General features: G+C 40.7%; 1 protein-coding gene across 2 annotated transcripts in view; it reads left to right on the top strand.

Moving 5' to 3' along the window:
- DEPDC1B (DEP domain containing 1B) overlaps positions 1 to 13,078 on the top strand; it is a 52,362-nt gene extending 39,284 nt beyond the window's left edge. For both annotated transcript variants that reach the window (XM_026649106.2, XM_026649105.2), the window contains 4 exons: positions 2,215 to 2,381; positions 4,307 to 4,483; positions 10,538 to 10,723; positions 11,380 to 13,078. In XM_026649106.2, the coding sequence (XP_026504891.1) occupies positions 2,215 to 2,381; positions 4,307 to 4,483; positions 10,538 to 10,723; positions 11,380 to 11,541 (692 nt within the window). In that variant the 3' untranslated portion in view covers positions 11,542 to 13,078. The remainder of the gene's footprint in view (positions 1 to 2,214; positions 2,382 to 4,306; positions 4,484 to 10,537; positions 10,724 to 11,379) is intronic.
- Positions 13,079 to 13,544: the final 466 nt, after the last annotated feature.

Here is a 13,544-nt window from a genome sequence, read left to right as displayed (position 1 = left end):
GCACCCAGCAGCGCCGGATTTTCCCGGACATGTTCGGCTTTTTGGGATTTCCCCCCCGGACGGGGATTTGAGTCCCCAAAAGCCGAACATATCCGGGAAGATCCGGACGTATGGTAACCCTATCTTTAATCACATTGCTATTAGATACAATTGCATATAGATTCACTTTCAGTCAAAGGTTTTTATGTGGTATAATAAAGCAAGAAGTTATATGAAGGAACGTGGGTATAAGGAGATAAAGTAACATTTTATTTTATGAGGTAGCATACATTAAAGTAAACCTTTTTATGGGTAATCCACTATCTTGTTGACAGCTCATTAAGGGTGAAAATTATTTCTTGTCACACATTGTTCTGTTACAGCTATTGAGAAATACATCGAAAATTTGGTCAGAAAGCAGCCTGATTATTATACTAAATGATATTTTTAGAATGAATATGACATGCACATATATATTATCTTTCTAAAAGATTATACTTTCTAATTTTTGGTTTTTAGAAGAACTCTAGAACTGTCTTTGGACAGGCTAGATGTCATGACCCTAGGTTTCCTCTGACCGAGTCTCGGATACCTGTTGCCACCAGCCTTTCACTGGGAAATTTTACCTCAGGGTACCTCTCCCTCTGCTTGCTTGTAACAAGGACCATGTCCCCAGGAGTGGTGGCACCTCGATAGGTATAGTAGATGTTCTTCATAGCTGCTGCAGAAATCCCGATTCACCACAGCTCCACTCCAGACTGAATTAGCAAACTTGCAATTAAAACCTATGAATGAACTCTGGTACTGAACATCTCTCAGTGCCCAGTGTCCTTTTCAAGCCTTGGAAAATATTATTTCATACCCCAGTTCAGGCTTCCTTTTCATAAGCAACAGAGTTTGACATTCTCTCAATCTGGTCTCACCACCATAGTCTCAGCAGTCTGACCCTCTATCATCGCTGATGGACCAGTCTCTGGAGTTTGAGGAGACTTTTCTTGGCGATTTCAGCAAGCCTGCACCAAACCACCTCCAGCTGGCCACTCTCCACACTTCTGCCTCAGTGGTCCCCCTCTGATTGCTGGCTTTCAAATAAGCATTCCAGGGTGGCTTCTAGCAATCCAATGGGCCCTCACAGAGTCCTAAGGTTTCAAATCACTAGCTCACTTCCACCCACATATTTCACCTCCCACATAGCTCATACCTGACATAATATAAAAACAATATGTAGCCTAATGTTCCCCATGCCAAGTGGCAATTTATTCAAAATATCTAAAATTGTTGACATGTGAGTCAGGGCTGGTCTACTCTGGGAACTTACATGACCTTAGCTATGGCTCTCAGGGATGTGAAAAATCAACACCCCAAGAGACGTAGTTATGCCGACCTGACCCCCAGTGTAGGCAGCACTAGGTTGACAGAAGAAGTCTTCTGTTGACCTAGCTACTGCCTCTTGGGAAGTGGATTACCAATGCCAGTGGGAGAACTTCTCCTGTCTGCATAGGTAGTGTCTACACTGAAGCAGTGCCGCTGCAGCACTACAGCGGCATAACTGCAGCAGTTTAAGTGTAGACATACCCTACGAATGGCTTTTCCCAAAATATTTCTTGCCAAGTTGGCTCAATAACGAATGTTTTATCCTTGCACTCCTTGTCTTTCCAGAGTTTTTTACTCTGGCTGGACTGACCTTAAATCGGTTTGTCTGTAGTTTTAGAGGGTATAATCCATGTTCCAGTGCTGACTCTTATAGCTGTTATCAATTGATCTGGGCATGCTGTTTTTGGTCTGGAGCAATATCTGGAAAACCTATCTTCACTTTTTCATTTGATGTCTGCTGTTGTTAAATCGCAAACATGCCTGGGGCTGATGGCTATGAAGAGGCAAAGTATTAGATGTACTGTGACTGCTCTTTTCATAGCCACAAATACCATAAAGTGACTTTTCCCCTCTCTCACATCACCAGGCTGTGATGGTGGTAATGTTTACATTTTTCATTTTCAAATTTACTGGAAGGAAGTTACGTGAATTCCTGAACTAGTACACAAGGGGGAAATATATAAGTTCAAATTGTATTATTGTTAAACTTTCTGTGATGGAATTCTGCTAGGGGGTCAGAGGAGTAGGTAGGAAAATTTGGAAAATAGGTTTTAGATGTCTGTTCTTAAGATTTTGGGGGGGAAACTGTAACTAGAAAAGGCAATTAATTTAAATAAATCTCTCAAATCTTGTTTAAACCAGGTCTGCTGCAGAAAAACAAAAAGGCCATTGAAGCACTTCGGGTTTCCTGTCTTCTGCTGCCACCAGAAAATCGGAAAAAGCTGCAACTGCTGATGAAGATGATGGCAAGGATCAGCCTCAACAAAGATCTGCCACCTCTTTGTGACACAGCTGGGACCAGAACACTAGTATGCATATTTCTGATGTGAAAAACCTAGCAAGGCTTATGAAACCTTGAAACAGCATAGATGAGAGATTCTTGTTAATACATACAAAATACAGTATACTTTGGAGTTGATAGCGAACAAAGTTCAGTTGATTATTTCAACCCTATAGATAGCGATTGAGAGCACCATTTAGAAGTTGGAATTTCTCCCTGTTTTCATAGACATGGATAAGTCATGAGTTGTAGCCTAAATACTTGGTCTCCCACAGTATCAAATTTGTTTAAACCGAATAGGCTGCTGTACTTTGAGAATCTTTGTTGCCTTCAGGGTGAAACTTTGACAAACAATTTATTTGTAAAAGATTCCAGTGAGATACCATATTTCTTCTTCTTTTTTTTTTTATTTTATTTTTTTTTAATATTCGAACAGTTGAAGAAAAACTCCATGGCTATGTTACCGCTGTTTGAAAGAACAATTAGGGGCCATTTAAAGATTATTATGGTTTTAATATGGAGTATCAGATACATAGAAGATGGTTTTGGCCATGAGGCTTTACTGCAGCAGAGTTCTTCAGGGAAGGGAAGGGATGGCTAGTTTCCCACTCCCCCAGATAGCAGGATTTCGGATGGGCTACTATAGAGGGAGGTAGTGTGTGGGGAAGGGATGGTGTGTGATGGGAGATGCTTCAGGTGGACTGCAGGCACTGCCTTTTTCAGGCATAGATTAAAGGTTAAAGAGAGATTGTTGTATATACCGAGCCCAGAATTTGATTTACTTGGTGCTCATCCATTGGAAAATGTCTTCCAGACTCAATATTTTTGTTCACCACTCTGCTATAAAAATGTTGGCTTTAAATGCCATTTTTATTATATTTTGACAAAGCCATGGTTTATGCTCAGATCCTCTCTCCAACCTTGTTTCCCATGTTGTGTTGCTGCTAACGCCAATGACAGTAGAGCGTAAACAAGGAAGTACAGTAAGCAGTGCAAAGTCACATTGCCATTTGTTCTATTAGACATAAATGGCAAAGATTCCATATGACAGAGAACCAAGGGGATAGTGAAAATGTGGTTTTCTTGCCTTTAAGAGTATATTGCAAATAAAAGCACAAAAGAAAATTAATCATGTCCGTTTCACTGTAAAATGAAACCAGAGTGTATGCACCTATATTTATTTTTTTAGCCATTAAGATTTTAATTAACTATACATGATAACTTGATTAAAACCTCCTAAGTGCCATTATTTTTACGAGTGTAATCTATCCCATGTGTGTACTCTATACAGTGTTTTAATGTAGCAGTTGAAAAGTTAGTCTGTTGCATGTGGCAGAGAAGTAGAACTCCATTTGTCTGCTGTGCTAACAATGGCAAGTAGTGACTGGAAAATAGACAAAAGATGATTGCAATTAATTATTACAATTATTAAAACTAATGTTGTAGCTTACACCTGTGTTTAACCAGCTGCGGTAGTTTGGGTTCAGAGCTGCATGAAAATGAGCTGGACAGCTTTCTGGAATTTACTTAGAATTACAGAAACATTTTCTTTGTTTAATAATAAGGAAATCCAGATAACCTTGTGACTTTCCACTACATAACAGTCCATGATTTATTATAATGAAATACTACTCTTATTTTCTATTTGGTTTGATATGCCATGTGAAATGGCTATCTTTTCAAGTCTTAACAATAACAGAGTTTATTTCCAGTAGTCTAGGTCTGAAATAAAGGCTAGACTACGTAACTGCACCACTGGAACAATCTAACATATAGTGCAAACAATACATTCATCAGTCTGGTTTAACAGTTTCACTTACACCAATATTTAAAGAAGTATTGTGTATTGGAAACATGTTGCTGCTGTTGAAGTCTGCACTTGGACACCATTTACAATTTTTCCTGCAAACAGGGAAAAATATATACAATGTCATTTCTTGATTTTTATTTCAGATGGTTCAAGCGTTTTCTCATTGCATCCTCTGCTCTAGAGATGAAGTGGATTTGGATGAACTGCTTGCTGCTAAACTAGTAACATTCCTGATGGACAATTGCCAAGAGATCTTGAATGTTCCCTCCTCCTTACAGAGGGTCATAGAGGAGCATGTAGTACATCTCCGAAGAGTCCAGGTGGGGCTAATAGAAGTGTTTCTTCTGTCATCACATGAAATTTCTCCCTTCTGTTCCTAAAAACAAGACAAGTCTTACAGCTTTTGCTGTCTCTCTGATATCTTAGGCATTGCATATAGCATGTATGAATTGCTGTTGTCAGCAATACATTGTATATTTATACAAACACAAAGTAGATCTCGGGTAGTTAAGTCAAAGTAATAGTGCAGGGGGAGACTATACCCATTGCATGTCATGAAGCATTGCTTTTTTGTGGCTGACTAATGAAACGGTGGGGGCGGGGGGCAGGGGTTTGCGACCTGATTTAAGGTAACATTTTCAAAAGCTCCTAACTGACTTGAATTTCTAAATCCCAGTTGCATTTATGAAAGTTTTATCTAAAATTTAATTCAGTGACAAAACACCAACCTGCACATGAGGAAGGCTGGAGGTTGTAGCAGTGGCTGAGCTAGTGATTCATGACTTGAGGGAGAACATTTTATTCTTCTTGATCTCCATGGAGATTCCAATTCTAAAAGGATGAAGAGGAAAACAAAGTAAAAAATCTAAGAGAAATACGAACCCTAGTTCTAGATAGCATGTAAGCTATTTTCAGTCATACTAAAATGAACCTTCTTGAGAAGGCACTCAGTCAAATTTAAATGAATCCTTAACTGCTTCTTCTGTCAGGGATTAAAATCCCTATCCATTTACTGCAGGTGAACTCTCAGAATGTATTCAGTCATACTTAACCTGCAATACTAATTGCTATCTTGTTCACCTAGAGCCAGGAAGTATTTTTTCCAGTTTGGCAGGACAGAGGTCAACACAGATCCTCATTCAGCAACTCCAGCAGATGATCTAAATTAGCTGGCTCACAAATTTTGAAGCTTAAAGAGGAAATTTAATTCTTTCCTTTCTCTCCTCCTGGGCTGGTTCTGCTTCAGAAGTAACGGCTTAAAATGTCATATAGAAGGGAAGCCTTGTGGAATTTGAAGGGATGTCTTCTCTTCTAACATGTCTGCCAATATATTTATATTTAAAAAATCTGGATATTAGATGCCATAATCACAGTGCCACCCTTGTAGTCTTGTGGAGGAATTTATTTTTAATTCTTTTTTAGTCCTTCCCAGAGATAAGGTGTTTGACTCTTTTTGGTAAATCTGTTAAGGGAAGTCAAGCTTCACATGGCTTGGCTTAGCTCCACTCAACCTTTTTATGCTCGATAGCTCTTCATAATCCTAATTTCATTTTCCCATCAGTCCTGGTTATTGGTGTTTCCTGCAACTCAGGAAAAAAATTTTGCTTTATAGAAAAATGAGATTTTGTCTCAAGACCTCCACCTTCCCTTAATAACCTTGCCCCTTGTATTAAAGGACTTGCATTACCCATTCTGCCATGTTCCCAAACCTCACCCTTTACCCCAGCCCTCCCCAAGTATGGACGGTGGACAATATCCTCTTTGCCCTCTTCCAATTCTGCATGATCCTTCATTAGTCTTTGTGAGAGAGGATTTAGTTCCCCTGATAACTCCCAGTGCAGCTTCTGAGAATATCTGTAGGGGCATGTTCAGTTAGGCAAACCTTTGTGAGTCATTTGCCCCAAAACCATCAGTACAATTTATTCATACAGAAAGTACATAAAGGATCAGAAGGCTAGAACAATGGGGAGAAGCAAGGTCAACTCCTTACTGGGGCTGTTTTACAAACTATTAGCTGACACTGTGTTTTTCTGACTTAGCAGAACCTTTCAACTGTTTGTTTGTTTGTGTTTTACCCAAGTCATTCACTGATTATTTGAAGGTAGGATAGGAGGGAGTTTAATGTAGTCCACTCTGCTTTACTTATTTTTTCAGACTGATTTTGCGACTAAATTTAAAATTGACTTCAAAGTTTGAGTCCTTTTTGTGACTGATTTAGCCAGAGATAGATTTATCTTGTAAAATCTTCACAGTAACACACTGTAGAACTGCAGCCTTAAGTGTCACACTTTCTAATACTTTTCTGCTCTGTCCTTCAAAGCTTTGGTGTCCCTGAAGAGCTGAGAAGTTTGCTATTGTATAACACTGTAACATGCCGGCTGCTGTTAGATTAATTTGGATTATGGTTTTGTTTACTCTGTTTCATAAATGAGTAGTTGAATGTTTTGTTGTCAGTCATTTGGACTACATGCAAATCTTCCTCCCTCCCCCATACCAATACAGTTAGGTGTGTTTACTGTGCCTTAGATTGTTTGATTAATCAATTACTATGTCGTCTTCTTTTTCTTTCGAATGGCTTCGAATAAGCTGGCTATCAAACTTATATCTAAGTTTGATAGCCAGCACGTTGCCGCAGCAGTGAGCTGGTGAACGTCCTTCAGGCCCCCGGCAAAAGAATGAAGGAGACATTCATATGATGTGCTCTATCGTTTGTGCCTGTTGACTGCAGTCGCATGCAGGCGTTTGCCACATTTTCCATATAAAGAGGGTTTGTCCACATCTCCCATGAGATGTCCTGATGCGATTCAATCTGCACCAGTCTTTCCGACATAAATCAAAACCTGGTGGTTCCTCAACAGGATCAACGACAAGCTGTTTGTTTTGAGTGGTCAAAGTGCTCCATGTGACTCTCCATTGAGCCTCAGCATCAAAGTTGTGCGTAAAGATCTTGATACGGTTCCATAGAGGGTTGCGGAATTTTAATCTAGTCTTTGGTGGGTTCTGCAAGTCATGGTGCAGTGGGATCCTCGTATTTGCATTGACATGATTAAGAAAGCGAGATGTCTGATTAGCTCTTCTAATCTGTGGAGGCTGGATGTGCGATAGGATCGGGGGCCAGACAACTGGAGTAGATTTGAGCATCCCCGACACTATGTGCATAGCATTATTGAGTTGAGTGTCAAGGAGTTTAGTGTGAGTGCTATGAGACCACACTGGTGCACAATATTCAGCTGCAGAATATACCAAGGCAATTGTTGTGGTTTGTAAGGTCCCTGGACTGGAGCCCCAGGATGTTCCGGCCAATTTTCTGATAAGCGCAACACGGGACCTGACCTTATTGTTGGGGTTCTCAAGATGTTGTCGAAAGGTCAAACTCTGGTCCAGTGTAACGCCAAGATACTTTGGATTAACTTCGTGGCTGATGCTCTCACCGCAGAACTGCACATCAAGTTTGGTATTAGCCATTTTATTGTTCAGATGAAAAGCAGTTACCATGGGTTTTTTTGCATTAGGCCTAGTTTCCAGCATTGGAAATAATCCATCATTGTGCTACGATCTCGGGTTAGGGTGCAGCTGATGGTATGGAGGCTTGTATGCTGAACAGCTAGGGCAATGTCATCCGCATACATGAATTTCCTTGACTCCATAGCTGGTATATCCGCGGTGTATAGATTTAAAAAATATTGGGGCCAGGACAGAGCCCTGAGGTCTGCCCAAGTTAAGAATTCTTGATCTCCTGCCTCAATGTGTCTGGTAAGTGAAGCTACTTGGTCACAGCAGCTCCTCTTCAGGCGAAATTCTGCCTTCTCCACTGGGAGGATGTCTTCAATAATATCAGCCAGATGATGGAGCAGCACTTATTCCATGAGTTTGCTGGTGGTTGAGAGGAGAGAGATGGGGCGGTAGCTAGTTGTGTCCTCTGGGGGTTTCCCAGGCTTCAGTAGGGCAAACACTGTTGCCTGTCACCAGCTTGTTGGCACTTCTCCGGTTCTATGCACGACAGTAAAAAGCTCCGCCAGCCATTCCCGTCCCCGTCTCCCCAGATTCTTGAGAAACTCTGGAGTAATGCCATCAACCCCTGCAGCTTTCCAGCTTTTGGCTTCCAACAGCGCAACATTGATCTCCTTGACAGAATATGGGGAAGAGAGTGGGGATTCCTCTGGGTATTATTGAAGGTTTCTGCGGAGTTCCTGCTGCACCTCCTGGCATGTAATCTTGTCTGTTGGAGTCTTGCTGTTAGAAAGAAGATGAGGCAACAGCATTTGCGGTCACCTTTGCTAAGCGTTGTGTTGGCTGGGATCCTCCAAGTTGCTGAAAAAGAGCTCATGCCTTACGGCTTGAATGGATGAAGTCAAGACTTTCAATGGTTGCTTTCCAGGCGCGCCAAATTCAAGGACTCAAGCAGTGCAGTGGCTTTATCTGGGTTGCCGCTCTTTTCATATTCCCCCAGGAGAGACTCAGATTCTTTTGTCCAGCAGGGGGTGAAAGCCTTGCAGTGACCACACGGGATGTACTTCTTGGGGGCCGATTTTAGGATGTTTATAAAATGACCAAAGTTTCTAGGTATTGGTTCAAGCCGTGGGATCCCAGATTCTCTTTCTAAAGTGTAGGTGGGCCAGTCAGCCTTGCGGAAATTCCAACGCGGCTTTGGCACAGACTGCAGAAGAGGCACTTCCAGGCCAATCTGGAGGATGATTGGGCAATGTTGGCTATGCAGGAAGTGACTCAGGATGGTTCTTGTTGTGACCAGTGGGTTGTGATCCGTTGTCCACCTCACAGACCAAAAAGATCCAGGTTGATTTGGATCATAGAGCAGGTGGAGGTCTTCAAGGGTGGCCCATTCTGTGATCTGCTCCCCAGCTGTGTCATTTGAGCAGTATCCCCAGTCTTCATGTTGGCTGTTAAAGTCACCTATGTAAATGGCCGGATGAGGAAGGTAAGGTAAGATGGAATCAGGCCACATGATGTCAGGTGGCTTGTATGTGTTTACTATAACGATGTCCCTGATTCTAACCATATTGATCTTTCACTGGTCAATAATTCTTCCGAACTTCCACGTTCTCTAATCCATTTCACATATACACTGCTAGCCCATGTTTTGGATGGTTGATGATAGCGATTTTGGTGTAGCCATAGATTTTATGTCTGGCAGCTTTATCTTCTTCTTTCACATGTGTTTCTTGGAGGGCCACAATTTCAATGTGATGGTCTTTGACAGTCCTCGAGAGGTAATCCACTTTTCCCCTGGACATCCCTTCTACATTAAATTGGTATATTCGGAGTACTGGTCCAACTGTTCTTTATTGGTCCTGGAAAGGGTGATTTGGTGAAGTATAATCATTGCTACGTTCACTGGGAGGTCAGTGAAACAACGTCCAGTGGCCAATTGACGACATTGGTGTGTTGGTGGATTTGCACAAAACAGAGAGCACAAAAAACACCAGCACTTAACAGAAGCACCACGTGAAGGTTGTCATCTTGCTCCCAATTACTATGTAATAATGTAGAACTGAGTAACAAGGAAAAAGTGTAAGATTAAATTCATTAATTTGGAGTAAATGCTTATTTATCTAAATCTGCACAGCAAATTCTATTGTGGTGTTCAGCAACTGAGTTAAGATTGCACGGTGTCCTAGATATGAAACCGTCCATGTTAAGATTCTGGGACATGTTTTGCGTGGTTTCAAGGGGTTTTTTTGGTGGTCATAATAGTACTCTGCCCCTCTCTGACATCTTTCAACCAAGGATCTCAGTCAACTTTCTAATCTTTGCTTTACAGGGATTTGGGGAAATATAATCCACCCCTCCCCGCCAATAAAGTGGTGTTGGAAACAGTAGAGGACCAATCAAAGGGCTTTGGATTTCTGAGACTGCCAAATCCCTCTGTGCACGCACACACAGACTGCCCTTTTGGCAGACTCTGCAATTTCCCCATGGAGGGTGGTCTTGTATCCCTGGGGCAGTATGCGGGGGACAGGGGCGAGGGGAGAAGCCACATAATAGCTGGTCACTCTCCTTCTGCTAGCTAGCTGCTGCTTGGTGCTATCCTCACTTACCCAGACCCTATCACTGCACTCCCCCTGCCTCTCCTCCATACTGTCTGTTTCCTAATACCTCTATTTATTTACCTTCTTTCCACAGGTGCCAGGGTTTTCTTTCCTCCTTCTCTCCTTAACTTATGATGAAGTGCTGTAGTGATTCTGTATTTCTACAAGAAATGGTCTGGGTGAACTGAAGCATCAACATGTTTCTTGATTTGATCAAGGTCACACAGTGGTCAGTGAATCACACAGGACCTCTCTTTAATCAAGCCAATTTTTCCAAATTTATTCTTGAAATTACAGTCCTTTTTCCCCCCCCCCCTTCTCCTTCAGATAAAATATGCAGACGCTGATACTGATACAACTCTTCCTGCTCCGTCGTTTTGTCGCCAAATCAGTACAGATGAATTTGAATACCAAAGAGTAAATGGCTCTCAAGAACCACTGGCAGCTCTGTTGGAAGAAATTACAATGAATAAAGAAATATCTGTCAAAGAGAAGAAGAAGAAGCTGAAGCAGGTAAGGAAAATTCTCAAAAATCGTTGCTTGTGTTTTCTTTTCAACCTGTGTGTATGTGAAGGATTTGATAAATTTGCTTCTCATCTTTTACATCTGTATAAAGACCAGTTTCATAGTTGTTTAATCCTTGAGGATTAAATCAGTGAACGGGGGGGGAAGCGGGAAGAGGGGAGGAAAGGGTGTCAACATACTTTTATGTATGCAAATTGACTTTGCACTTTCGGTTGATTTCCTTTTACTTTCCTGAGTGTCCCTGTGTAGACATGGCTTTAGATTAATGAAGTTAAAAGACGGAAATGTTTTTCTGTGTACTTGGAGATTTTGAGGCGTTTTCATAAAGTCTGGATCAAATTGTAAGCTTCCGGTTCTCAAAAGGAAAAGGCGTCTGAGGTTCAGACTTAAACTGTAAACACTCTCTTGTAGATTTATTTTTTTACTTTAATTTCTCACAGTAGGGGCTTTGCAGTAAAACAAATCCTATTGGAAAAGACTACCACGTTTTAAATGCATAGTTCTAGACTGCGTGGCACAGGAAAGCATATTTTTACTGACCTGTGTAGCTGAGATTTGCTTTGTTTGTTTCTTTTTTAAGTAGTTGAATTAGTAATGTCAAGCTTTTGCTGTGAAGCTTTGTTTAAACTGTACTACTTTTTTAGTTTCAGAAATCCTACCCTGAAGTGTATAAAGAACGATTTCCTACTCCTGAAAGTGAGGCAGTGCTGTTTCCGGAAAAAAATAAACAGAAACCGCAACTGCTGATGTGGGCATTGAAAAAGCCTTTTCAACCATTTCAAAGAACCAGAAGCTTTCGAATGTAACATTTCCAGGGTCATTAGTGAACCGTATCTCCGTATATTAGTGATAGGATAGATCTTGTGCAAATGGAACCTAAACAGCATTTAACTACTGGAAAAACTTTAACTACTGAAACAGTGGGAAAAGGTTGTAATGGCAAAATGTTTTGGAGGGGATGTTATGTTGAACCATTATCAGTATTTTTGTCACTGGCTATTTTTAATGATTTGTTATTTTTAAGTACAAGATGGGTAATCATTATAAATGATAATATGGAAAAAAATTCTTTGCTTTTATACTTCTAGTTGTCATTTTGAGTCTTAGATGGATTTTTATGTGTATATTTCACTGTCTTGTTTGTCACTGGTCAACAGCATTTTTCCTGAAATGGAGACTGTATTATATTTGTTTATAGCTGGCACGCCTGAGGAATAAAACATTCAAGTTCACTCAAGTATGTACAAACATTGGATCTTGTACTGCACTGCTGACTGTGCCTCAGGTAGTAGCCTTGATATATTTTATAATGCTGATTTCAGCAGTGCCCTTTGTTTCCTCATTCATATGCTGCATTGGGGCCTGATCCAGCTCCTATTGAAGTTCCATTGACTTCATTGGTGCATGGCCAGGCCTTTGAAAACTCACATGATCTTGCTAAGTATTGCTGTACAAAATTAGTTACTAACTGGATGGAAGTTACACATTTTTATCTGAAAATCAAATGCCTTATATTTTCTGTGAAAAGGGAGGTATTTATGGCAAGGTCAAAAATTAAATAACTATAGATTTTATTTTTAATGAGGATGCATTTGTTCTCCATAATGAATTCTACTGTTCTTCTGTATACATTTTGGTTGTACTTGAACTGCAGCACTTCTAATTTTTTTCAGTTATTAAAACAAAACTTTTAAAGGTAATTCTCTGGAGGCAGTGGGTTTCATCATAGTCTTCATATCTGTAATGAGCCACAGTTCTGAAACATTTCAGAGAGAAAGAGTTGTGTCTGAGTCTCCACAGTGGACTCTATTGCAGGTTTGAGGGTGGTTTAAAAACCTTGATCAACTTCCCACTTTGAAGTTGCAAGGAATATAAACTGGTTGGCTGTAATCTAACCTTCACAACACTCTTGCTTTGCAAATGTGCTAATTAATCAAATTCATACCAGGATGTGCATTGAAAGGTTATTGGTTTAACAGAGTCAAAAAATGTTTTTTCTGGCTTTGTGTTTTTGCTTCAACAGTATGTGATCCCACAAGCTCGCTCTTTCCCTTCTCCTTTGTCTCATGCATTAATCATTCTTGGACAGGACCTGAAATAACCACTCAGCCAACCTCCAAAGAGATAGGAAGATTTTTATCGTGAAAAGGCATGGTCACACATGGAGGAGAAAGGCCAGGATAAGAGAAGAATGGAAGACATGTTATGATTGGCACAATCTATATGAGGGCTGAAGGCCCGATCAATCAAGGTGATTTAGAGAGTGGGCTTTCCCTGTCCCAAGCAAAAATGTATCCGTTTTAGCTGTAGTTAATCTCATTTTACTATTCAAGCATCTTGGAGTCATTTTTTTCCTCCTTCCCCATAAACTTGAACAGATTAACATGTAACATTTTAATTTGCCATAGTCTCTAAAGCTTACATGCACATGATGAACTTGGAAGATATGACTATAGTCTTTTACAAAATTTCCGTTGGTCTGCTCTTCCCTCTTCAAATACTGAGTAATCCACTAAGTATAAGGCCCCAAGCCCAGGTGATTATTCCATTTATCAGGTTGGACAGAATACTTTTCAGGGATAGTAGAAACACATTATAAGGGTTTGTGGGTAACTTTGGCAGAGCAGAAATCACTTTGAATGTAATGTAGAGACCGTATTCCCTTGGCAGCAGGGATAGCTCTGTGCCATTGTCCTATGGGTTTTCTTATAGAGCTGTGTATTGCTCCTGATTTTCCCCTTGGCATGAGCAGTCAGCCAATATTCAGGGCCTGTCAGCTTGTTTCCATTAGAAAGAGAAAATGAGGCTA

Source organism: Terrapene carolina, unplaced genomic scaffold, assembly GCF_002925995.2.
Source record: "Terrapene carolina triunguis isolate 2854851 unplaced genomic scaffold, T_m_triunguis-2.0 Scaffold69, whole genome shotgun sequence".
Taxonomy (NCBI): Eukaryota; Metazoa; Chordata; order Testudines; family Emydidae; genus Terrapene; species Terrapene triunguis.
Note: the sequence above shows the minus strand (reverse complement) of the source record. Positions and strands in the feature narration are given on the sequence as shown.